We start from the raw sequence: 24,055 nt of genomic DNA, 5'->3' as shown, positions 1-24,055 counted from the left end.
GCTGACATTGTTTCATTGTAACCAAATAGTAGACATGAGATTCTTCGACCTAAACGTTAGGTTTTTATGCAAAAAATAATTTTTTGACCTAAAATATTTTTAAAAATGAGATCAGTTCATTAGTAAACAAATTATGTAATTAACAAAAAAAATTTTAAAAAATTGTTTAAGGCTAAATATATTAATTCGATCAATAATATAAATTTTTTTTCCATATGATATTTCTTAAATAATTTTCATATAAATTTACCCGTTTTATCCCGAGGAGTATAAAAGATTTTAATCCGGATCTAATGCACTCTTCGATGGCTACCTGTTTCTTTTTTAGAAAAAAAGAATTAGATGGACCGAATTGACCCAATAGGAGAAACACCAATGGCCCGGGTTGGGAAGAGACCTAATAACTAATAAGCGTTATAGTTAATACTGCATAAATAGGAGCACCAAATATCGATCGGTAAATAAAGCAAGAAAAACATAAAACGAAAGAGGTACTTTTATCTCTTCTTGGTATCTCCTATTCTTGCTAGGGTTAACGAGGTCAGGTAAATATTTTTTTTTTCTTTGACTGAAACCAAATTCTAGTTTGCTGAATCTTACCACGTTTACTGGAAATCTCTAAGGCACTTCTTGGACGCAATAATGCGATTTTGAGTTTTAGAATCTGACCCATTGTTGAAGATTTCCACAACTTAAAAGAGTTGGAATTTTGAGTTTCTTAGGGTTTAAAGGATTGTTCGTTTACATATTCTCGATTTGAAGATCTAGGGTTTGTTACTTAGGAGTTTAGGGTTTGTATGACTTAAGGTTTTAAGATTTGGTTCTTTTGTGAACGCTGAACTCGAGAAGGTTCTTGCGTTCATCTTGTAGGTATGGAGAAGCAAATTCCGGCTTTTGATGGAGACGACCATGGGATTTGGAGTATAAAAGATGAGGACTCTTTTGATGGCTCGTGACCTGTGGGATGTTGTAGAGCGTGGAGTCTCTGTAGAGAATACCAGACAGAAAGATGTGAAAATAGAGAGTGGAGTCTCTGTAGAGAATACAAGACAGAAAAATCTGAAAATCAAGGACATGACGGGTCTTCATATGCTGCAAATGTCGGTAACAGACTCTCTTTTTCTCCGGATAGCAAGAGCCACATCGTCAAAGCAAGCGTGGGAGATTCTTAAGGAAGAATTTGGAGAGACCGATGAGATTGTGAGTACGAAAGCGAGCAATCTTAGGACCAAGTTTAGAGGAATGACGATGGAGGAGGAGGAAACCTTTGTTGATTATACTAAAAAGCTGATGGAGGTTGTGAATCAGCTTAAGTTCTATGGGTCTGACATTTCTGATGAGGAAGTCATCCATAAGATATGTTGCAGCTTGCTCTCAAGGTTTGATGGTATTGTAAGATCCATGTGCGGTGGATATATGACACTCACTAACGTTGTTTGGTGCCTGCGAGCGTGGGAATTCTATACAGATGAGCGTGAGAAGAGAGAATTTCCGCACAACCACAACAAGAGAAGGAGACAATAGAGAGCTTTTTCAAGCTATCTTTTATTCTGTTTCTGAAAAACAATTTAGGAAGTAAATGTTGCTACTTTGGAGACTGAGATGTGTTTTATACTTTTGATGATGAAACAGAACACTCTCGAAATGTTCTATTTTGGTAGTTTTTCTTGGCTCTTAGATATTAAGATGTTGTCCTTGACTTATAAAATGTTCCTTAGCACAGTGTTTAAATGTCCTTGACTTAGTGTTGGTGAGTTTAATGGGTAAGCGATGCATCTTGGTGGAGTCGTTTAAGGTTCTATAGATTAAACGGTCAAGTCCTAATTGCATTTAAGCATAACTCAGATTAAGCCGGTCGGTACGAAGGGATTGTTAAAAAAAACAACCTAGAAGCGATGTAGGAAAAAAAATGCTTTTTTAGTTTCTGAGTTTTTACTGGATTAAATGTATTTATTTAGCCATCATCAGTAAAAACAAATATGGTAAAATGCTTTTAAGGGTGGGTGTAAATAAATTTCCTATAACTTTTTTCTGCCACCTGATTCTAACTGCGTTCTTGTGCATCTATTACATAGCATGTCTGTTAATCAGCCTTGTCCTCCACCAACAATTTCTTTGTATGGTTGCATTTCATCTTTCTTTGATCAATGATCATAACTATATTAACAAAGATTTATCATTCCCAATTCTATTATAAGATATATACACCACAAGTCATACTATTTATGGATCATAATATATTTCTATGTGCATGTGGTCTAGGTGTGCATAAGTAGTGAGGAGAGGCAGACTGTCTCAAAGTCTATTTGTTTTGGAGGGTGACAATGTGAAGCCAGATCAGGCTGTTTAAATACCTACAATCAGACAATTCTTCTCAAAACTATAAAATAAAATCAAAGCTATTAACCCCAAAAAATCATCTAAAACCTTATCTCAGGAAAAAAAGACGCTCCTGAAAGCTTTATAAGAATGGTAAAAAAAAAGATTTACAACAACCGCAATCCACAGCTTTAAACGCATTCCTCTTACCACACTGAATTTTTGGTTTGACTTCGAGGGTGCATTTCTCTCCAAGTTTCACCACTCACAAACCCAGAAAATCAGAATAAAAACCGGAATTCAGACTCTTTTCTAAACCGGAAAACGTGAACCGAAAGGTCTAAAACCAAAAAGAACAAAAACAATAACAGATTGTACTAACACAATAAAAAGATAACTCCTAAATCATAAAGGATGAGTGGCGATGTACAGTGAGAACTAAGAAAGAATACAAAACATCAACACACAGTTTTGATATAACTCAAAAGAAACTTCAGTTAATCGTAATCCTCTTCAGAAGATGCAAGCTTCTGCTTCTTCCACTTGTAAGCAGCTTCAAGAATCTTAAGATTTGTTGTCTGTGATTCTTCTGGGTATAGATAATCAATGTATTCTTCATACCTGCCAAATATTCCAACAAAATGTTCACATTTAAGCCTTCGATTATCAAAATCCAAAGATATAAAAATTGAGAAATGATATATGTATGCAAAACGTACTCCGTAGAGCCATCTTCTCTTGTGATCGGTTTTCTTTTCTTCAGCTTCTTCGGGAGCTTAGATTGTACAACACTCACATCCCCGAGATTACCAAAGTTTGTCTCCATGTTAAGCCAATCCTCTAAGAGTGTAGCTCTTTCTTCTTTCAACTCTGGTGCAGAGTCTTTGTAGTAGCTGTTGGCTCTCTCGAAAATCTCTGAGCAGAAGCAAAAAAAAAACAGTTAAATTATTTCGCAAGGAATCATCAAAACTCATATAACAACAACATGTAGTTTTTTTACCTCTGGCGCGTCTGATGCACTCTTTCTTGCGTTCAGTAGCATCTATTTCTTCTTGGGGCTCCTCTTCCTCGTCTTCTTCTTGTTCTGCAGAAGAAGCTTCAAACTTTGCAAAACTAACCCACACCTTGTAATGCTTTGTGCGGTCCAAGAGTCGCTCATATAAAGCTCGTGTCCTCTCTAATTCCCCTTCTGCTATCTCAAAATCTATGTATGCCTGCCACACAAAAAATATAGACTTTCAATGATCCAATCGATTCAAAAGTCTTGAGGAATATTTTACTTCTTTTGAATGTATTGGACTGAATATTTTTTACCTTCCATAGCAGTTCGGGCATGTCAAGAGCTGGCTGAGATATTGCCAGCTCAAAGATAGCTCTAGCTCGTTCAGTCTCAGCAAGAGACCTCTCTAGCTCAGCATATTTGCTCCAAGCATAGCAATTCTCTGGAGACCACTCAAGGTAACGCTCATAGAGCTTTCTACACCTATCTATGTTTCCCAGCTGGAGTTCAATCTCGATGTATTTCTTAAATATCTGTTAGCAGAATGAAAAAGATAACAAAATGTAAGTACACCATGTGTGTGATTAAATGAGAGCAAAGAAACATATAACGTTGAAACATATTTCATGCTTACCTTATCTTTTGGAGCTTTCCCTATCGCATTTCCTAATATCTGCCGAGCACCAGCGAGATTCAATTGCCGGATTTCAAACTGAGCGGCATGCAACCATATTTTGGCAAAGGAAAATTTGGAGTGGGGGACAAGCTTGAGGCATTCTCTGTATTGTTTCGTAATACAGACAGTCAGACTAAACTGCCAGAGTGAAACACGAATGAATGTAAACTTCACAAGTTTCAGAATAGGTAGGCTTTAGCGTACCTGTATACATCGCGTGTCCGCTCCACATCTTCAGTTTCAATCTCTTCATACAATGCATAGTTAATCCTACACCAATCAGTTACATCAGAGTGTCAGTGTTTCAGTAAATCGCAGAAGCAAATATGCTAATAAAAGACAAACAACCAACAATAGCTTTCCTCAGAATGCAACAATCTGTTTCGATAGATCAATTAGTGACCTGAATGTGCTTAAAGCTCAATCTGCTTAAGACAACCAAACCCAAACAGTCCAGTTAAAGTAAGCTAAACTTAACCTTCGTACACAAACCATGAACCCAACATTCACCATTCTAAAACAATTCTTCATTATTGTCAAAATCGCAGAACCAAATATGCGGATAAAAGACAAACAACAATAGCTTTCACCGCTAAAGAAACTACTTATGCAAACCATGATCAAACTCTAACAACTCAGTTAAAGAAAACTAAACCTAACCTTCTTATCCAAAGCATGACCAACATAAGAAGGCACCATGTTTCTAGCTAAATCGATTCTGCAATATTACCAAAATCAGTAAAACCAAACTCACCAGAGGTAGATGTATCTTTGCCAGTATCGTTTCTCTTCAGCAGGTGGAATATTAGCAATAGCCCTCTCATAGATCTCTCTAATCCTATCCTTATTCCCCACAGTTTCTTCCAGCCTAACGTAATCAAACCAAGAATCATAGTTCAAAGGGTTCTTCCTCACTTCATCTTCATACTGAAACCTCCTCTTCCCAACAATCGCATCCTCAATCCCTTCCTTATCACCATACTGCTTCTCAAACGCCACAAACTTCTTATACAAATCCTCAGCTCTCCCTTTAGGGATATGATCAAGAGCAAACTTATAAATAAACCTAGCACGCTCCGGCTCCTTGCAACGCTCCTCAAACTCAGCAAACGCCACAAACAGCGTCTCTGCCTCCTCGTCGTCAGCAAGCTTCTCCGTGGCGCGTTCGTACACGTGCCTCGCGCGTGCAACTTCACCTCCCTTCATCTCAAACTTAGCGAATCGAATATAAGCAGACACCTTCGGATGACAAAGCACGAACCTCTCGTAGATCGATCTAGCGCGTTCGATCTCGTTATACCTAAGCTCGAACTTGATGAACGAGAGCCAACCTTGCTGATCGGGAGACCACTGCATCCACCGCTCGAATATCTGCCTAGCTCCGGCGATGTTTCCGAGTATCTCCTCCATGTGGATGTACTTGTACCAGAGCTGGTCCACGCGCGGGAGGAGCGTGACGGCCCGGTCCCAGACGTTTCTCGCGCTGTTGACGAACTTGTTCTTCATCTCGAACTCGGCGTACTTGAGCCACAGCGTGTGGTTCCGGTAATCGCCCTCGATGGCGCGTTCCCACACGCTCCGAGCGCGCGCGTAGTCCTTCTGAGACTCCTCCCACTGGGCGTACTTCATCCAGACCTGGATGTTCCATCTCGCGCGGCGGATCTTGTCCTCGAACTCCTTGCGGCGGCGGAGGCGGTAGTCGGATAGCTCGGTGGAGTCGGTGATTTTCTGCTTGGGAGGACGGATCTCGGCCTCTTGACGCTCTCGAGCTTCCCTTAGGATCTGTTCCGCGGTGATTTGAACCGGGGCTGGGGTCTTGTTCTTGACCCGGGTGGGGCGTGGGAGCTTGACTTCGGTGTCTTTCCGGGTCATGTACCCTAAGGTACGATCGGAATCTTTGCCGGAGGCCATCACCTCTCCCGATTTTGCCCTCTTTGTGTGGGGTTTGGGTGAAAGATGCAAGGAAGACGCACATGTTTGATTATATTGTAATGTTAATGGGCCATAATAAGTCCACTGTATATCCAAATAGTGGCCCAATACATCAACACTTGCAATACCAAACCTTCTTGTGCAATTGTTAGAAAAATCTCAAAATACACTAATTTTGTTTTTGAACAACTTTCATCTATAGTGGTAAGTTAACTAATTTATACTGTTAATTTATTATAATGTTAATTTTTTTTTTTTAAATTAACTTCATTTAAGATTCAAGTAAAAAAATGATTATGTTGTGACATGCATCATAATAGACCAGATGCTCTACTAGAGTCAAACCAGATGTTTGTGTTGTTGTTAGAAGAAATCGACGATCCAAGTTCCATATCGGATAGTAGAAAAAAATAAGTCTAATATATATATTTGGTCCATCCCATTTAGTATGAGTTTTCTTAGGGAGTAACCATCGACATAGAAAAAATCCGTGAGTAGGGATGTCAAATGGGTTGTTCATGTCTAAATGGACAAATTAGTTTATTGGACATTATTTGTAAAAACCAAAATTACACTTAGTCCAAATTGTCCAAACCTGAAATAGACCATTCCAAATGGACTTTCCGTAGGACCCAATTAAAAATTAAGCTTGACTTACAAAAATTCATTATGTTTTGTAAACTCCAAAAGCATACATTATGTTCATATTCATGGTTTTAACATGAACGAGATTTTACGGTTTTGACAGGAAACATGATTTCACGGTTTTGGCGGGAAAATATGATTTTGCGGTTTTGACTTTTGATGGGAAAATGTGATTTTGCGGTTTTGGCAGGAATACATGATCTTGCAGCTTTGGCGGAAAACATGATTTTGCGGCTTTGGCGGAAAACCATGATTTTGTGGTTTTGGCAGGAAATCGTGATTTTGTGGTTTTAGTGGGTAAACGTTAATTTGCGGTTTTGACAGAAAAACGTTATTATAGGATTTTGGCGGGAGATCATGATTTTATGGTTTTGGTGGGTAAACATGATTTTACGGTTTTGGCGGAAAAACATAATTTTATGGTTTTGGCGGAAAACGTGATTTTGCAGTTTGGTGGGAAGTCAAGATTTTGCGGTTTTGGCGGGAAACTATGATTTTTATTTTCTGGTTTTTATTTTTTATTTTTTTTCTCAACTTAGAAAATTCTAATTTTTTTATGTTTATTGGAAGCTCATGTCCAAATGGTTTTAGCTCATCTAATATGGAGTTAATGGGTTTGAGTCCAATTAGACAATTTTAACTTTTGGGTCTAATATGGTCAGACCATTTGGATTTGGTCTTGGCTAACCCATGGTCACTAAGCCCATTTGACATCCATATCCGTGAGGGTTTAGGCCCAAAGCGGACAATATCATACTAATCGACGGCTGGATCTCTGGTGACGGACGTTTTGAGCGTCTAGCCTATGTTAGAAGAAATTGACAATTCAAGTCCCACATGGATATTAGAGCATGTTTATTGCAGGTCTCATAGGTTGGGTCTTTTAGCGTAATATAAAATACGGTCTCTTAGCTTTTAACTAAAAAAACTAAGAGACGTCTCTTAGTTTTTTTAGTTAAAAGCTAAAAGACCGTATCTTATATTACGCTAAGAGACCCAACCTAAGAGATCTACAATAAACATACTCTTAGAAAGAATATATATCTGGTCCAATCCCATTTATTATGAGGTTTTTTGGGGAATAATTGACTCAAGAATAAATCTTTGAATATTTAGTCAAAAGCGGACAATATCATACTTAACGAGAGATTGGACATCTAGTGACGGACGTCTGGATCTAGTTGAGTGTCTTGGCCTTCAACACTGACATCCGGTCTGGCTCTAGCAGATCATCTGACCCATGAGTGAATCTGGTCCGTCACAGCAAATTCTAAATAAACATTCGATTTTGAATATAATGATATATACCTTGAGAGTCAATCAGTCCACGATCATATTTTCAAAAAGTGATCAAGAGATTAAACAAGTTCTGTAGAAGATGGATGACTGTAAAAGTGGTGTGGTTAAGATGGCAATTGACTCTTTCAATCTGTAGATTGAATGAGTCTCTCAATCTGTGAAAATGAAGATGTTTGAATCACACAAACAAATTTTAGGACAAAATCAATAAAAAACAATGAATTACTCACCTATTTTTTAAAATAAGATTTGATTAAAAACTATTAAAAAATATAATGAACTTTATACTTTTTAGACGATTGAAAGGTGAATAAAAATATGGTCGCTTTTAAGCTTATACAAGCTCTAGGATCAATGATTGCTAAGCTAAGATCAAGAAGAAATAACATGAACTAAATGAAAAGAGTTATCCTGGCTTTCTTATCTAAAAATATTAATTGTGATGATGCTCTTGAGTTTTGTGGAAAAGTATGATGTTTTAAGACGTCCAAGTTTATTGGAAATGTCTTTAGAAAGTGGCCGAAATAATATAGCTGTTGGTCTTCAACGTCTCCAAGTGTGAATGCATTCATAAATGGTATACAAATAGGAGGATCGTGCTATTCATATGGTTGTTAGTGCTTGTTAAGATGGTATGTAACTCTCTTGGATGGCTAATTGTCTTTCTTGAATGGTTTAATGTCTCTTATGATCGCCAAAGTTTGGTTTGTAAGTGATTAAACCTGTAAAGTTTGAAAGAAGATCAAGTCGTACAGTCAGGGCCGGCTTATTAGAGGGGACAAGCGGTGCGACTGCCCCGAGCCCAAGCCCGTGTCTCCCCGTATAATACTAATTAAGGGGCCCAATTTTTTTATAATCTATATTTTTATATATAAAAAATTATAAATATAATAAATAAAATTGAAAATGGCCCAAATTATTGGATATGTATATAGTTTTATTTTCATTACAAAATATTACTGATTAAATTTTAAAAACAGTTTAAACATTATCTACATATAAATTTTTGAGGAAAAAAAAATATTTTTCGCCCTAGGACCCGTAACAGTGTTGAGCCGGCCCTGCGTACAGCTCCAGGTTTAGAAAACTAACTCCTAAACCAGAATTGGTATTGGCATGATTCCAATTGAAAACACTTCCTAGTTGGATCAAGATAACAGTCCAAATCCGTTCGCTGCTTAATTCATACTTGTTTTGTTGGACTCCTCCAATAAGTCCTTGCATGTCCAAATCAATAAAGTTTATGATCAACCAATTTGAAAGTGGCTTAGCTTCTTCATGTAGTATATATTCTTTGAGTTGAGTGTGTTATCCAAGTTTTTGTTGAGCTGGAAGGTTTGGCATCGGCCTTCATTTGAGCTTAACTCTTGTTGCATATCTCCTTAGCTGTCATGAGCCTCAAGTGCTCGAATGGAGCTGACATCAAATTCATCAGTTTGCTCAAATCTGAGGTTTAACTCATCAGAAACTAGGATGAAAGCAGAGAGAACTACAGTTTTAATATGACAAGTTAACCTAGATTTACAATAATAACATCAAATTCATCACTTTCTTGAAAACCTAGAGAGAGAGAAACTAATTCCACATTTCTTTTGGTTGACACGTCTCCTGCTTTCTCCAAACGAATGATGCTCTTGTACCTGGTTCCTCTACTTTCTTTCCTATAATCTATATATAATAAATAGGATAGACCCGCTTCATATTTTGAATTTTGAAAAAATCAATTTTTTTTTTTAAAAAAAACAAAAAAAGTAGTAATTTTCTTCTCACGCTGTCTTCTATATTCCATTGATTATTCACAAAATTTTTACATTATTTCTACCATGATTCATTTTAATGCTTCCATTGATCGATCGGTCTATAATTTGAGATCGGTCGATCCGTATGAAATCGACCTTTGCCGATCCGTATGAAATCGACCTTTGCCGATCCGTATGAAATCGACCTTTGCCGATCGAGTGAAATCGACCTTTGCCGATCGAGTGAAATGGACCAGGTCGATCCCGTGTTTTTTTTGTTCTGCATAATGATCAGGATCGATCGAGTGAAATGGACAAGGTCGAACGGATCGATCGATCCTGCTTGATCGAACCCATTATTTATTATATTTTAAAATTACAATTTTAAGGACATTATTGTCATTTTAAAAATAATTAGCCTAATGAGTATATGAGATTAGTAGAAAGTGAGGTAGTTATCATTTTTTTTTGCTATAAAAAAGCAATTTTCCCATTTCTAACTGGACTTGAAGAATGAAGGTGATACTGAAAAACCAACATGTGACTTGGGCCGATAAAGGTGGTTTTAGTCAAAAACGTAGGGTTTCTGCAAATGAGTAACTCAGACGAGGAGGAGACGATGGCAATCGCCCACTTGCAGTCTATACGCCAGCGGCGAAGACCGCCTCATTCAAAGCGGAGGGCTTCCAGAGATTCAGCGGCGAAGGTTAAGATGAATTCGACTTGGGACCAGGAGATGATTACCGAGGACGCCGGTAGTGCCAAGAAGATGGAGGAGGTGATGATTTTGAAGAAGGCAGCGGCGAAGATGGGGGTAAAGCAGATGTCATCGACGGCGTACTTGAGTGAGTCAGAAGAGGAGGCGATGATTATGGCCCAAGAGAAATCTATTAGTTTCTTGAAGGATGTCACAGACACCGACCTCGAGTAACTCACCCTAAATACACATTCATTTATTCATTTAATTTTTGTTGTTGATGCTATCAATCAATGTCTCTTAGGATTGAAGGCAGCCGGCGGCGAAAACCTCCTCATCTGGTGCGGAGGGCTTCCAGGGATTCAAGGCTGTTGGCAGAGATGATGTGGTACAAACTGCAGAATAGATTGTTTATGGACAAGGAGGAGTCTGAACGCGCCCACGAGAACATTATACTCTTTCTCGATAGTTTAATGAAGGCCAAGGAGGAGGCCAGGGTTTTGCAGCAGCCATCACAGGGTCTCAAGATTCAAAACAAATTTCTTCTCTTTCGTTTTTGGTGCTGATGCTCCACTGAGATATCATCTGAAACGTTTTTGGGGTTTGTGAACAGGCGTATTTCTTTCTCTGGTGTTTCGTGAAGCACACGTTTGGTGGCACTATGTATCTGTTCTGCCATTTTTATGTAGACAGGACATTAGTTATGATCTTTCCTTGGAACAGACAGGGCATCATTATCTGTTCTTCCTGGGAGGAGCTTAGCGATTACAGACCATTTGTTTCCGTGGATGCCATGTGCTGTGATGATAGCCTGATCCTATACCTCTGTATAAACATTAAAAACAAATAGATAAAGAAGTATTACTGATGAAATAACGTAAAACTTGTGAATAATCAACTAATGCACACACCCTTGGAAGCCAGTAACAAATCACAAATCGTTTGGGATTCAAGGAGAAGCTCACAAATCACAGTTCATAACTACCCGAACTAGGTCGGGCATTCGGGTATGGATACTATCTATTTGGGTATCAGTTTTTTGGGGATTTTGAAAAATGGTCTCATTCGGTTATTAAAATAAAACGAGTCGGGTTCGAATCAGATCCTTCCGATTCCGGGTGGGTTCGGGTTTTATCCTAAGTAACTAAACTACTCGATTCGATTCAAGTATTTTATATCAAAATTACTCAAACTTATCTAAAATAACTTGAAAACCCAAAAATATTTAAATTATATAGCTTGAATTAGTTATTTTTGTCTGAAAGTAACCATATACATAATACATAATGTTATTTGAGTATTTTTATCCAAAACATCTATTTTTATCTATAAACTAGGTGTTTTGCCCGCGTATGAGGACATAATCGTCTTACAAATGTATATATTTTATTAATCCAAATGTTCTCGAAAAGTTTAAATCAAACATCAAATTATTTATATATGAAAAAAGATTTTCATCAAAATATATATGCGTGTTATTGGGTCAAATTTTTTAACATTCACATATTAAAAATATTTTTAAAATATATTTATAAATTTTTTGTTTAATTAATATTGAATTATAAAATGTTTTTGTCTTACTTTTTAAGTTTTATAATTGAAAATATTATTTTCAGATAACAACATAATATATATGAGAATTGTCTTTATTTTCTAAAATATGATTTACAATAAATAAATAAATGTACCACTGTTATTGAAAATATTTATGCGATTTTTTATGTTTTAAAATATTCATCTTTTTTTTCTTTTCAAGTTTTTTTGTATGTTTCTTTCGGACTTGTAAACGTGTACTTCTTTGTATCGGTAGAACATAAACATAAGCTTTTGTGGTTAACCAGTTGGTGGTAGACCTGGGACGGATCGGGTATCCGGACACTTTTAAGGTATCCGGATCCTTATCCGGCGGATCCATAATTTTACTATACTTATCTGGATCCGGGGTTCTCGGATATCCGGGTGTCGGATATCCTTCTAAAAATTATAATATCCGGATCCGGATTTAGATCTTTAAAATAAATAAAAAATAATATTAATATATATAAATATTAAAAATAATTAAAAATAAAAAATATATAATGTTTTTAATTATTTCTATGTATAATATTACAAAATTTATATATACTATTATAAAAATGAAAATATATTAAATAAAATTAGTTTTTATATATAGATATTACTATTTTTGAAATAATTATTAATAAAATTTACGGATCCAGATATCCGGACTAAAAAATTAAGATATCCGGATCCGGATCCAGCTTTGATGGATCCGGATTCGGACCCTCCGGATATCTGGATTTGCAAAAGTGACTCAAAACATGGAGTCAAACAGAAAACTAACATTTTTCACATGCCTAGTTGGTGGTAACACATATTAGCAAAATTTACAATTTCGAAAAATATATTTTTTAAACTAAACACTAATAAATTAAAATAAAAACTGTATATGCTATCGATGATTTTATATTAACAAAATCCAAAAATATATAACTTTTGATATAATTTTAATAAGATAATATCAAACATTCGTGTAGGTGATAACTATCTATTTTCTTAAAAATGTTTATTATCTAATATAAATATTATTAAAATTATTTATTAAAACCATGGAATCACCTAAGAAATGTTTTTAATATAATAGTAAATAAGATAATTTAAATTTTTTGTATAGATGAAATATTGTAATTATATTGTTTCCAAAACTGTTTTTTATTAAGATATATAATAAAATATTTATGAAAAAATATTAATAAGCTTAAAATCATGGAGAATATGACAAATTAAAAAATTCACTTCTCAAATAATAATATAGATACCTAAAATAACTAATATACATGATTTATAATTTTAATTTTACGTATTAATACTATATATATATATATATATATATATATTTTATGTTTGGATATGTTTGGTACTCATTCGGTTCTCGGGCGGGTCAGCTTCGGCTTTGGTTTTTTGGATTTCTGAAAAATGGTCCCATTCATATATCTAGGCATGATCCGACTGGGTCGGATACCCTATTTTTCGGGTCGGTTCGGATAAATACTTAGGGTATGGATATTATGCCCAGCTCTAACCCGAACTTTCAAACTCAGAAACAAAGATCCGAAGGTTACTCTTTTCAAGTTTTGTTTTGGTTCATAGTGAAACAGACTTGTGATTCCGCAAATCAAATTCACTTGCATTTCACAATCATAGAAGCTATTAGCCTATCTTTATATATAAAAGACACTTTGTATCTCTCCTGGGGGTGACAGCTCAGATTCCACGTCAGAAATAGGGAGTCTATAGCGTTGACACGTCGGATCCGCACCGTTTCACTAAAGCGTTGCTCTGTCCGGGCTTCACGTGGGCTTCGTCACGGGCTTATCAAATTATTTTCGTAGCGAGGCCCGTCCGCATACGTCTTCTACGGGGAACCCTAAACAGAAGCTCCCTTTCTGTTCTTCGTTTGTCGCCTATTGCCGCAGCGGCTGTCTGAAACCTGTAACGGTTTTGCTTTCAATCACCTTAAATCGTCTTTAATTCATATCCCACTACGAATCAACCTCTTGCGCTGTTCGTCTGCTAGATCGAGTATAAATATATGCTGAGATTTCACAGGTGCACTCTCCACGCTCTCTTAATCTCACGCTTTGCTCATTCTCAGATCTGACCCCTCATCTTTCTCGATGGCTATGGCGAAGGTTTTCTTTTCCGATCTCAAGTCTGGGCGGTGCTCATCCGTTGTGGAGGCGAGACTGCTTCGATTCTGGGAGGCTAGGAACGTTAAGCGTGGTGGAGAGCTGATGTGGATGGATGTGCTCATGGTTGATGTCAACGTAAGTTCCCCATCCTGATTAGATCGGAACGCGTTTGTGTAATATTTTTTTAGAACTGTTTATTTTCCCATATGTCCTTTGTTATAGAAAACTTCGAAACTTGCTGATCTGATCTGGAAATTATATATCCGTAACGTGATTATGCGGTTGACTATTATTTTATAGAAATGTTGATACGAGTGTTGCTGATCTGATCTAATATTATATAATAGAAATACAAAGCCTTTTATATATACAAAGATTATTGTTTTGGTTTGTCATTGATCATGCTGTTTATTATCTAGGTTTTGGTTCCTGTAATTTATAGTACTGATGATCCGTTTGAGTTTATACTGATGTAGCACTGATATAATCTTTAATGTGTTTCAGTCGACTGTGATGCAAGTCACGATCAGTGCAGGCCGTCTCCCACAGTTCCGGGAAAAGCTACATGCCGGGACAATGTTTTCCGTGTCCGGTTTTGATGTCTCCAGATGCGCGCAGAATTTCCGACTCACTGATTCGTCTTTGATGATTCGGTTCAATGAGTCTACCTCATTCCAAGAGTTGACCGAACCTGACTCCCCCTTGCCAGAGGAAGCATTCCGGTTCCGTAACCACTCGGAGCTGATTGGTCTCGCCAATACGAACACTCAGCTACCAGGTATGTTGATCACAGCTGAAACGTCCTTATATGTTGTTGATACTCTGAGTACATAGATTTATGATCAGTCTGACTTTGTAAGAGAATGATACCGGCTTTGAATTTGATGTAGACATCATAGGTGAGATATTGAGTGTGAAGAGCACGGTTTGCGATCCTCCGGAGGAGAAGAATCGTGTTATGGTGACTCTGAAGCTGGATAGGTAATTGTCATTGTGTCTTTTCTATATATTAATTGTCATTGTCATTATGTCTTTTCTGATATTAATTGTCATTGTGTCTTCTCTGATGTGTGCAGTGATGAGACTGTCACTTTAAGCTTCTTTGACTCTCAGGCTGTTGCTTTCCATATACAGCTTGAGGCTATGAGGGTTGATCCAAAGGTCATGGTTGTCACTAGCATAAATCCCAAGATTGTCAGAGGTATTGGATTGTGTATTATCATTTAATGTCATAGCACTTTAGTCCTGACAAGTTTATTAATCTACGTAGGTCGTCTGTTTCTTAACGCTACGTCTGGAACACACGTGTATTTTGATAAGAAGACTGAAGCAGGAGCTGCTCTATTCTACAGGTATGATTGTCGTAAATTTACCGTGTGTTTGTGTGTTCGGTTGTTTCTTGCGTAATCATTATGCTCTGTGTAGGCTGGTCGCCAGAGATAATGGTCTGCCGTCGGCCGCTCCACTGCTAAAGTCATATGCGAAGGTGGAAACTATGACCATCGCTGACCTCAGCAGTTTCATCGTTTCTGCTGCATCTCAGGTATAATATCTGTTTGTTTTGATTTGTAATATTATATTTGTATTGTCAGTGTTCGCTTTCCATGTGAGTCTTGATTATATGTTGCAGGAGATTGATTTTCTGTGCACTGGGAGGGTTGTCCGGATTGACACAGATAAGGGGTGGTGTTATGTTGCTTGCTCGAAATGCAGTAAAATATTGCAGCGGACTAAGTCTGCATTCACGTGTGGAGTGTGCAACAATCCACAAGCTGTTGGAGCCCTACGGTAAGTATCGCGTCTTCTACATGAGGATTTACATGCCTGCTGGTGATCTAAACTCACCTTTACCATCTTCATATAGCTATCGTGTGGAGATGGCAATATCTGATGATACTGCGGAAGGAATATTCGTATGGTTCGATGGTGTATTAACGAAGCTGCATAGTATCCGAGCAAGCGAGGCTGCACAAATGCTGGTATGACTCATAAAGGTTTACATTCGTGATGTCAAACGCTGAACGAAATCTTATTTCTCATTTTTTCTTTTTTTTTTTCAAGGCTGAAGACGGTGTGAACCCTGAGGACACTAGGTTACCCCCGTTCATTGCAGACATGGAAGGAAAAACGTACACTTTCCAAGTGAGGGTCACTGCGTTTAACTTTACCGAGCATCACAAGACATTCACCATAACACGTATTGCTGAGGATCATGGACGTCTGACAGCAGATGACGTCGTGAATAATGTAAGTTACGTGTGTATCGTGATGTTCAAGTAGCTCCTTGCTAATTGCATATGCGTTTTTGCATATTGTACAGGGAGATGATGACGACGACGATGATGATGATGCCAGTCAGACCATCGAGCCATCAACTGCTGCAGGTGATCAAGGTGGAACCAGTAAGGCGCGTAAGAAGACTGGCGCAGGGGCGTCAAAGGTGGTGAAGAAGGCACGTGCTGGTTGATATATATCAACAATTAATAATGTTGTTGCTGAATGTTGTTAGAGGTCCTAGAGGCTATGACGTGTTATACACGGTACGTAATGTGGTATATAAGAAATTCAAAGAAGCGTGTTATGCACGAGGACTACTTGATGATGATAAATAGTGGCATGAGGCAATAGAGGAGCCATCTTCATGGGCAACCGGACGGCAGCTGAGAAGACTGTTTGTGCTTATCTTGGTTTATTGTCAAGTCGTAGACCCACTCAAGCTTTGGGAGCATACTTGGATGTTTTTGGCAGAGGACATACTGTACATGAAACAAAAGGAGTTTCGATTTCCAGGTCTCGACTTACAAGATGAGCAGTTAAAACAGTATACACTGCTCGAGGTTGACAAACACTTAAAAGAGCATAACCAGTCACTAGCAGACTATGATGAGTTGCCTCAGCCAGATACTTCAATACTATCAGAGATAAACAGCCAAGTTTTGCGGCAGGAACTGATGTATAAATTCGAAAAGGAGAAGGAGACGCATAGAGTATTGTTCTCGGCGATGAATACGGATCAGGAGAAAGTATATGCTGCTGTTCTGAAGTCAGTTGACGAGCAGTCGGGCCAGTTAATTTTTGTCTCAGGTGCAGGAGGCACAGGAAAGACATACCTATACAGAACTATTATAGCGAGGCTTAGGTCAGTTGGCAAAGTAGTTATACCGGTAGCTACAGCTGGCATCGCAGCATTGCTGCTCCCGGGAGGAAGGACAGCACACTCACGGTTCAAATTACCTCTGAATCTAGATGATCGTTCAATGTGTGAAATTCACAAGGGGTCAAGTTTAGCTGCATTGATATCTAAGGCAGGCCTGATAATATGGGATGAAGCTCCGATGGCACACCGACACGCTTTTGAAACCTTAGATCGTTCCTTCAGAGATTTGTTATCGCATGAGTCTCCAGAAGCTAGCACACAGCCCTTTGGTGGCAAGACGGTGCTTCTCGGCGGGGATTTCCGGCAGATTTTGCCAGTTATTCCACACGGAAAAAGGCCAGACACCGTTCTCGCATCCATCAGCAAATCATATCTATGGAAAATGGCCCAAGTATTCACCTTATCCATCAACATGCGGCTGCGGCAAGAAGACAAGGACTTCGCAAAATGGATTCTACAAGTCGGTGATGGGGAAGCTGACGCCTTGGCGTCCAATAAACCAAAACATGAGGAAGGGAATCAGATTACTGTGGATAAAAGGTTATTGATCTCTCGCTCAGATACACCACACGAAGCTCTGGCGCATGCTGCATATCCTAACTTCCTCCAAAACTACTGGGATAAGGACTACCTAAAAGAGAGAGCCGTGCTGACACCTACCAATAATACCGTACATTATGTGAACGCTTATCTCCTCTCCAAGATCCCATCACAGGCTAGAGAGTATTTGAGTTCTGAATCAGTGGAGTTCGAAGCTACGCCAGACGATGATTGGACCACCCACTACCCGCCAGAGTACCTCAATTCACTAGAGTTTTCGGGCCTCCCAAACCACAGATTGTGCCTCAAAATTGGAACTCCAGTGATGATGATGCACAATCTTAACCAGGATCAAGGTTTGTGTAATGGTACAAGAATGGTGGTTACTCGCCTAGGTAACAGGGTTGTTAAGGCTAGAATCATGACTGGGACAGATTTGGAGAAGAAGTTTTGATCCCTAGGATACAACTTAGTCCCACCGATACCATGCATCCATTCACCTTTAACCGAAGACAATTCCCAATCAGACTGTGATATGCCATGACAATCAACAAGAGCCAGGGTCAAAGTCTGAACCAAGTTGCTTTATATCTTCCACGCCCTGTTTTTACTCATGGTCAGTTGTACGACGTTGCCATGTCTCGAGTAACAACTCCGAATGGGCTTAAGATTTTAGACGAGACTTCCGATATGAACGGTGAAGATGGAGTTACTAATATTGTATACAAAGAAATCTTTAAGGACGTCCAAGTGACCGAGGTTAGAGCTACACATTTACTTTATACTTTTTATATACCAATCAGTGAGCATTGACTAATTGTCGTTATTTTCATTACATATTGGTACGACCCATTCCTCTCAGTGATCGGAGAAACACGGCGTAAGCATCGATTTGGACAAGTTCTCTTGCTATACCGAACTTATTTTTAAAAATTTTAACAACAGTTTATTCTCAGGACATGCAGTCAATTAGTTGGTGACCTTATTACATTTACTCAAAACATTCTGATTTTTTAAAATTTACTCTATCCTCTGTTTTGGTTTTATATGCTTCAAATACTTTCCGACTAAAATATTCAAATAAAAATAACATATAAGTATCTAACATATAAGGATATGTATTTAAAATGAGACATAGCAACTGGTATGATGTATAGATCATCAAACAATTCACTCCAACGAAACAATTAAAATTAAATTATTTGATCGGTTTTACGTTTGTACAACTGAAGCAAATGATACACTGGTATTGTCCAGACATCCATATTCCTAAATTTCGTAAAACTACCAATTACTTAACAACATATCACAAAAAACCATACAAACCATCAAACTCTCATGCATTCATCCTTCCAGCAACAACAACAAAAAAAAAAAAAGAACCAAAAAAACCATGAGACATACTAATACGTTAGCTTCAAGATCGTTTTATAATGCACACCCCGCCCGTAGGGCGGACCAATCCTAGTATAGTATGGTTTGCTCTCTCCTCAGAGAGCCACGTGGGATTCCAGCTAGATAAGTCAAAATCTAGCATTGCGACACGTGTACATAAGCAGAAACCGCAGCGTTTAATTAACCTGTAACATCATGGGCTTTTATTTATAGTTGGGTCGTATGGAAAGCTGTATGACTTATGTTGCGACACGCTTCTTCATCTTCCACGCTTGAAGAAACTCGCGTTACGGTTTTTGGTGAGATTCACTTAATACAATTGATAGTGTCATTTATATCACTGATCCATTCTTCTTACGATATATATCTCATTCCATACGTCTCTCCTGCTATAAATAAATGATTTCAATTCTCTGAAGTTCATCACTTTTTTTCTTCTAAATCATTCTTGAGATTTCTATTTTTTTCCGGTTGTTAGCAATCGAAGATTATTGAAAGTTATAGGTTTCACGACTGTTTGACATCCGCTTCTCTGTGCTTTCTCTGATTAGACTGACTCTGGGTCTGTGAATTAGATTGTTCTCTCCTCAGTTAGGCAGTTGCATCTTTGCGCTTATAATCTTAAAAGATGTCGATTGAGGCTATCGATCCTTTCTTTATCAAACCGTTGGTCTGTTCTTCCGCCGAATTTGGTCTTTTTCATCACGGTTGCTCTTCGTTGAGCTTTCTCCGGTGATAGTGGTGATGTCACGGCTCGGCGCATATCTCTTCTTCGTTACGCGACTTATACGTGTGACAACTCTCGAGATTGATCATTATCTTCTATTGGAGTTTCTTTTGTTTGGGCCTCTACGGGCTACTTTGTAACTTTTAGATTTTGTCTTATATGAGCTTTTGTACGTACTGTTTTAGTTTAATAATGATAGACGATAAAAAAAAATATATATATATAGAAAGAAAAATAGTAAATGGCTTTACAAGTTCGATCAGATATTTTTGTTAACTTTATTGAATACTAACGTTTAAATCAAAACCTGATTCAAAAAATACTAAAAAACAACAATAACCGTTTTAGATTACTTTGAGTAGTAAATATTAATTACAGTTATATCATCGAAAAATACTATTTCTTTGTTATGGCGATAAATACAAAGTCGGAAAGTTTTATAGCTTGCTTTCTTTTATTACTAATCATTATTCCTTTTAAGTTCTGTATTAATTATGGAAAACAAATTAATTAATGTATTTTCATATAGTCTATACACTAATACTCTCTGTAAATGTTTAGAAAATCCTCAAGACAAAAACAAAAATTTAATTTTGTCGTGGTCTGTTAACTTTAAGTAAAGCATTAAAACCCTAAAAATAAGAGAAAATAACAAAAGCATGCGACTTGGGTTTCAATTTAAATAAGCATAAGATTTTCACATGCAAATGCGATGGTTTTGTCCTTAATTCTATTAGAGCGAAACTTTTTTTTTTGTCACTTTCTATTAGCACGAAACTTATGAATTTATATGGTCCTAAACAGGTTGCCAGTTAAGAATAAACGATCTGAGGCAATTTTCATATGTATTAAAAACTATTAATGCATACTCACACAATACGATTTTTACTCTTTAAATACAATTATTGGTTTTTAATAGTCTTACCTTTACAATTTTACTAAAATCTTAGCAATATATGCACGAAAAGAACACACAAAACACTGAAAAAAATCAAATGTTTACTATTATTTATAATACTTCAATTATTATTAAAATAAATCTAATATGAATAGTTTTATATAATACAAATATATATTAAATATATACTATACCGGTTCAATTAATATTTAAAATACATCCCGTCCGTAGGACGGGCCGACCCTAGTTAGTATATATATATATATATATTATCTATAGTAATACAAGCAACCAGAAGAATCAAAGATTACTCCTTTTCAAACTAAGAACACACTTAAAAGGTTACTCTACGGAACAGGGCAAGACTCACATATATGACGTCAGCTAACAATTCAATTCCATTTCAAAAGCAATCATGATCGATCAACAGTAACAATTAAATTCCATTTCACAGTCAACTATGATCGATCAATAGCATAATATTCCAAATCTAAAAACTATTACTAGCCACTTCAAGATATCGTGGACAAGGATTCTTCTAACCACTTAAAGAAAATGTTATGCAGATGTGAAGGGGTCTCATTTTACCATATGAATCAAATCCACATCTCTCTCTCTGGCTCTCTCTCAGATAAAATAAGAATCAAAATATTGGATCATAAACATCCTTATATTAGTTACTAGGGTCGGATGCGCCCTACGGGCGGGTAAGCAAATTAACAAAATAATAAGAATATAATATAATTTAAATATAATTTTAGTTTATTTTATTATATTTTCACTATTTTACCACAAATATAACTATTTCTTTTTTATAAATTATATATTTGTTGCTATATTAAAAAATTCATTAGAAATATAACCATTTTTTGTTCACAATATTTGATTTTCTTGAATTTATTAGGTTTTTAATACATTTCTTCTTAAATTTATCATTTAAACCATTCAAAAAATCCAATTTATTATTATTATTTTTAAAAGATAAGCAAGTAGCATAAAATTTTAATAACAATGGTTACTGTATAATAATAGATGTTAGGTTATATATTTATGTGTTATTATATTTGAGAAAAATATATCTATGTTGTGTAAATAATGGATTTCGTAATTGTTTTTCTTTTTTGACCATCAAAATTTAGGCTAAACAAAAAAAAAAACAAAAAACCATAACTCTTTGATGTTTTATGTATTTCGTATTGTGAATAAGAGTAGTTTCTATGCAACTAAAATCTATTGGTAACAATGGGTTGTTAGATATTGTCACTTTGTAGGCACTGTGAGATGTATTATGCACAATAACCGCGCGAAAGATAGTTTGTAAATTGGAATAGTAAAAAGTTTATTGGCAATGTTGAAGTGTAGACATTTTTTAAATTGGAAGGATAATGAACTCGTGAGATGTAACTGTTTTGTGAGTATTGCCGCTTCTTCTGGCTGTTTAGACGGCAGCGAAGAATTGTGTCAGCTGCTTGTAGTAGAAGCAGTTCTTTTAGAAGGCGGAAACCCTAAAAATGAACGATTTCGAAGAGTATTGTAGAAGGTGAAGAGATGCATTGAAGAGAAAGTAACCGGATTCATCGACTGAATTTCATAACTCAAATTTGGAGATGATAAGTTTGAAAAATTTACCTTCACCACGATGGAGCACATGAAGACTTCGTTAATGGTGTATGCTGCAGCATTCTGCATAAGTGGGAACAATATCTAAGATCAGAAACAAACTGCTGGTAAGGTAAGAAAAGAAGAAGCTGAAACGTGGTCAAAGTTCACTGACGCGTTCTCGAGGTGTTAGGTACGTTTTCTCGTGGCTTCCGACCCTAGATTTGGAAAATTCTAATACTCGTTGTAAATCTAATTCCTACTAACACCCCCTTAGTTTAGATAGCAACCATTAATAAAAGTGAACAAAGAAATTTGAGATCAAAATCATTTACTTTCTTTAGATGTACGGTTAACAACGTGTCATAGTTATATGTTCGGTTAACAATGTGTCATAATTATAGTATTTAATATAAATAAAATATTATTAAAAATATTAATTACTCCAGTAAATTGTCAAATCAATGAAAAATCGTTAATTATCTGTTTTTACTGCTTAAACATATATCAGTATTGAATAATGTATTCGAAAAAGTTAAAGAGTGATCAAAATCTGAGTTGAACTAGAAAATTATTAAATGTAACCAAACTATCATAATCTAAAGATCAATATGAACCAAATCATAATCTGGAAATCATTGTGGACCAATTCACGTTATAATTGGTCTCGTATTCGTTTTTTCTTCAGCAATTTAAACCAAAGCAAGTAACTCAATGCTTTAACCATTTTAGTGTTGGTCGTATTAAATGAAAACGTAACGTATTATTCCTATCGCGTCAAATATCACATTCTCAGTTTCTACATTGTAAGTTATACCGGGCTTCTCCGACTGTTTATGTGCATCCCTGTTAATACACATCATTTATTTTGGGCAACACACACATCAGTTAGAAATCCATTTATGTTAGAAATGTTTACATCCCTGTTTATGTAAAACCCATTTAAGTTATGTCCTTTTTTGTTAACAATCCATATTCTTAAACAAAGTTTTGATAAATATAAATAGAAAGATTATTCCAACGAATAATTCTAGCAAACCATCTATATTATTAAAAGAGAAGTACCCATTTGAAAATGTTCTTACTTCATTAATTAAACTCTCTTTTTTTTTGCTTGTCTTTTTCAGTTGCATTTATGAAATATCCTAAAACGAATAAAACTGCCTAATTTATTACTTGTCTTTTCAGTCACATTAATGAAATATGCTTAAATGAATTTAAACTTCCTATTTTATTGTATGTCTTTTTCAGTTACATTAATGAAATATCCTTAAATAAATTTGGACATAATGTCATTTAATCAACAAAAAAAACTCATGAGTTATCCTTACGTGCATAATTTTAATAATGAAGATTTTTAAAAATGTGCATCATTAAAATGTTACCTAAAACATGCAACACTAATATATAACATGCATCAATAAAACTAGAATTTGACTCACATAATTGTACGAATATTATTTTCAGTTGATTAAATTTAAAAACAATTATTTATTCAAAAAATATTTAAGAATGGCTATGTTTTAAAAAATTATATGGTATTATTTGCTCATAACTCATTTGTCATTTGATAAATTGTTAGAAAGAAAATTTTAGCATAATATAACTTAGTTGTCATTTGCTAAATTTATGGTTTTTATTTCTATTTTTTATTATTTAATTATAATATTTTCATTTTATATTTGAAAGATAAATGAATTTTCTTTCAAACAATATTTTTGTAAATGTATTTTTTTTAAA

The 24,055-nt window shown here is 36.1% G+C and overlaps 5 protein-coding genes across 8 annotated transcripts; 4 read left to right on the top strand and 1 right to left on the bottom strand.

The window, feature by feature from the left end:
* The first annotated feature begins 470 nt into the window (after positions 1 to 470).
* Positions 471 to 1,699, top strand: LOC106340593. Of its 4 annotated transcripts, none has more exons than XM_013779443.1 (2): positions 471 to 545; positions 850 to 1,698. In XM_013779443.1, the coding sequence occupies exon 2, from the start codon at positions 931 to 933 to the stop codon at positions 1,522 to 1,524; it is 594 nt and encodes a 197-aa protein (XP_013634897.1). In that variant the 5' UTR covers positions 471 to 545; positions 850 to 930; the 3' UTR covers positions 1,525 to 1,698. The 4 variants fall into 4 exon arrangements, with proteins under 4 accessions (XP_013634897.1, XP_013634900.1, XP_013634898.1 ...); XM_013779446.1 differs by having other exon boundaries at positions 473 to 491; positions 871 to 1,699; XM_013779444.1 differs by having other exon boundaries at positions 477 to 545; positions 871 to 1,699.
* Positions 1,700 to 2,600: 901 nt separating this feature from the next.
* Positions 2,601 to 5,940, bottom strand: LOC106342663 (crooked neck-like protein 1). The gene is made up of 7 exons (XM_013781664.1): positions 4,750 to 5,940; positions 4,200 to 4,265; positions 3,954 to 4,098; positions 3,634 to 3,852; positions 3,320 to 3,533; positions 3,039 to 3,234; positions 2,601 to 2,940 (listed from the first exon to the last, which is right to left on the bottom strand). Exons 1-7 carry the CDS (start codon positions 5,904 to 5,906, stop codon positions 2,817 to 2,819), a joined length of 2,121 nt encoding a protein of 706 aa, XP_013637118.1. The 5' UTR covers positions 5,907 to 5,940; the 3' UTR covers positions 2,601 to 2,816.
* A 4,210-nt stretch (positions 5,941 to 10,150) lies between these two features.
* On the top strand, positions 10,151 to 11,208 carry LOC106341056. Its single transcript, XM_013779873.1, has 2 exons — positions 10,151 to 10,537; positions 10,612 to 11,208. The coding sequence occupies exons 1-2, from the start codon at positions 10,203 to 10,205 to the stop codon at positions 10,871 to 10,873; spliced, it is 597 nt and encodes a 198-aa protein (XP_013635327.1). The 5' UTR covers positions 10,151 to 10,202; the 3' UTR covers positions 10,874 to 11,208.
* A 2,782-nt stretch (positions 11,209 to 13,990) lies between these two features.
* On the top strand, positions 13,991 to 16,466 carry LOC106338849. The gene is made up of 11 exons (XM_013777733.1): positions 13,991 to 14,134; positions 14,419 to 14,430; positions 14,504 to 14,777; positions 14,890 to 14,980; positions 15,076 to 15,200; positions 15,270 to 15,351; positions 15,425 to 15,542; positions 15,630 to 15,787; positions 15,864 to 15,978; positions 16,061 to 16,246; positions 16,320 to 16,466. The coding sequence occupies exons 1-11, from the start codon at positions 13,991 to 13,993 to the stop codon at positions 16,464 to 16,466; spliced, it is 1,452 nt and encodes a 483-aa protein (XP_013633187.1).
* A 295-nt stretch (positions 16,467 to 16,761) lies between these two features.
* Positions 16,762 to 18,150, top strand: LOC106338848 (ATP-dependent DNA helicase pif1-like). Its single transcript, XM_013777732.1, has one exon. The coding sequence runs from the start codon at positions 16,762 to 16,764 to the stop codon at positions 18,148 to 18,150; it is 1,389 nt and encodes a 462-aa protein (XP_013633186.1).
* Positions 18,151 to 24,055: the final 5,905 nt, after the last annotated feature.

This window comes from Brassica oleracea, chromosome C4 (assembly GCF_000695525.1).
Source record: "Brassica oleracea var. oleracea cultivar TO1000 chromosome C4, BOL, whole genome shotgun sequence".
NCBI classification, from domain to species: Eukaryota; Viridiplantae; Streptophyta; class Magnoliopsida; order Brassicales; family Brassicaceae; genus Brassica; species Brassica oleracea.
The sequence above is the reverse complement of the archived record's forward strand: the minus strand, read 5'-3'. Positions and strand labels throughout refer to the sequence as shown.

Coding starts and splice junctions, on each gene's coding strand:
- LOC106340593 (XM_013779446.1), top strand. CDS start 931: ATGAGGACTCTTTTGATGGCTCGTGACCTGTGGGATGTTGTAGAGCGT.
- LOC106342663 (XM_013781664.1), bottom strand. CDS start 5,906: ATGGCCTCCGGCAAAGATTCCGATCGTACCTTAGGGTACATGACCCGG. Junction 4,099..4,199: donor CGGACACGCGATGTATACAG/GTACGCTAAAGC, acceptor GAAACAATACAG/AGAATGCCTCAAGCTTGTCC. Junction 3,853..3,953: donor GGAAAGCTCCAAAAGATAAG/GTAAGCATGAAA, acceptor TTCTGCTAACAG/ATATTTAAGAAATACATCGA.
- LOC106341056 (XM_013779873.1), top strand. CDS start 10,203: ATGAGTAACTCAGACGAGGAGGAGACGATGGCAATCGCCCACTTGCAG. Junction 10,538..10,611: donor GTCACAGACACCGACCTCGA/GTAACTCACCCT, acceptor AATGTCTCTTAG/GATTGAAGGCAGCCGGCGGC.
- LOC106338849 (XM_013777733.1), top strand. CDS start 13,991: ATGGCGAAGGTTTTCTTTTCCGATCTCAAGTCTGGGCGGTGCTCATCC. Junction 14,778..14,889: donor TACGAACACTCAGCTACCAG/GTATGTTGATCA, acceptor AATTTGATGTAG/ACATCATAGGTGAGATATTG. Junction 15,543..15,629: donor TCGTTTCTGCTGCATCTCAG/GTATAATATCTG, acceptor TATATGTTGCAG/GAGATTGATTTTCTGTGCAC.
- LOC106338848 (XM_013777732.1), top strand. CDS start 16,762: ATGAAACAAAAGGAGTTTCGATTTCCAGGTCTCGACTTACAAGATGAG.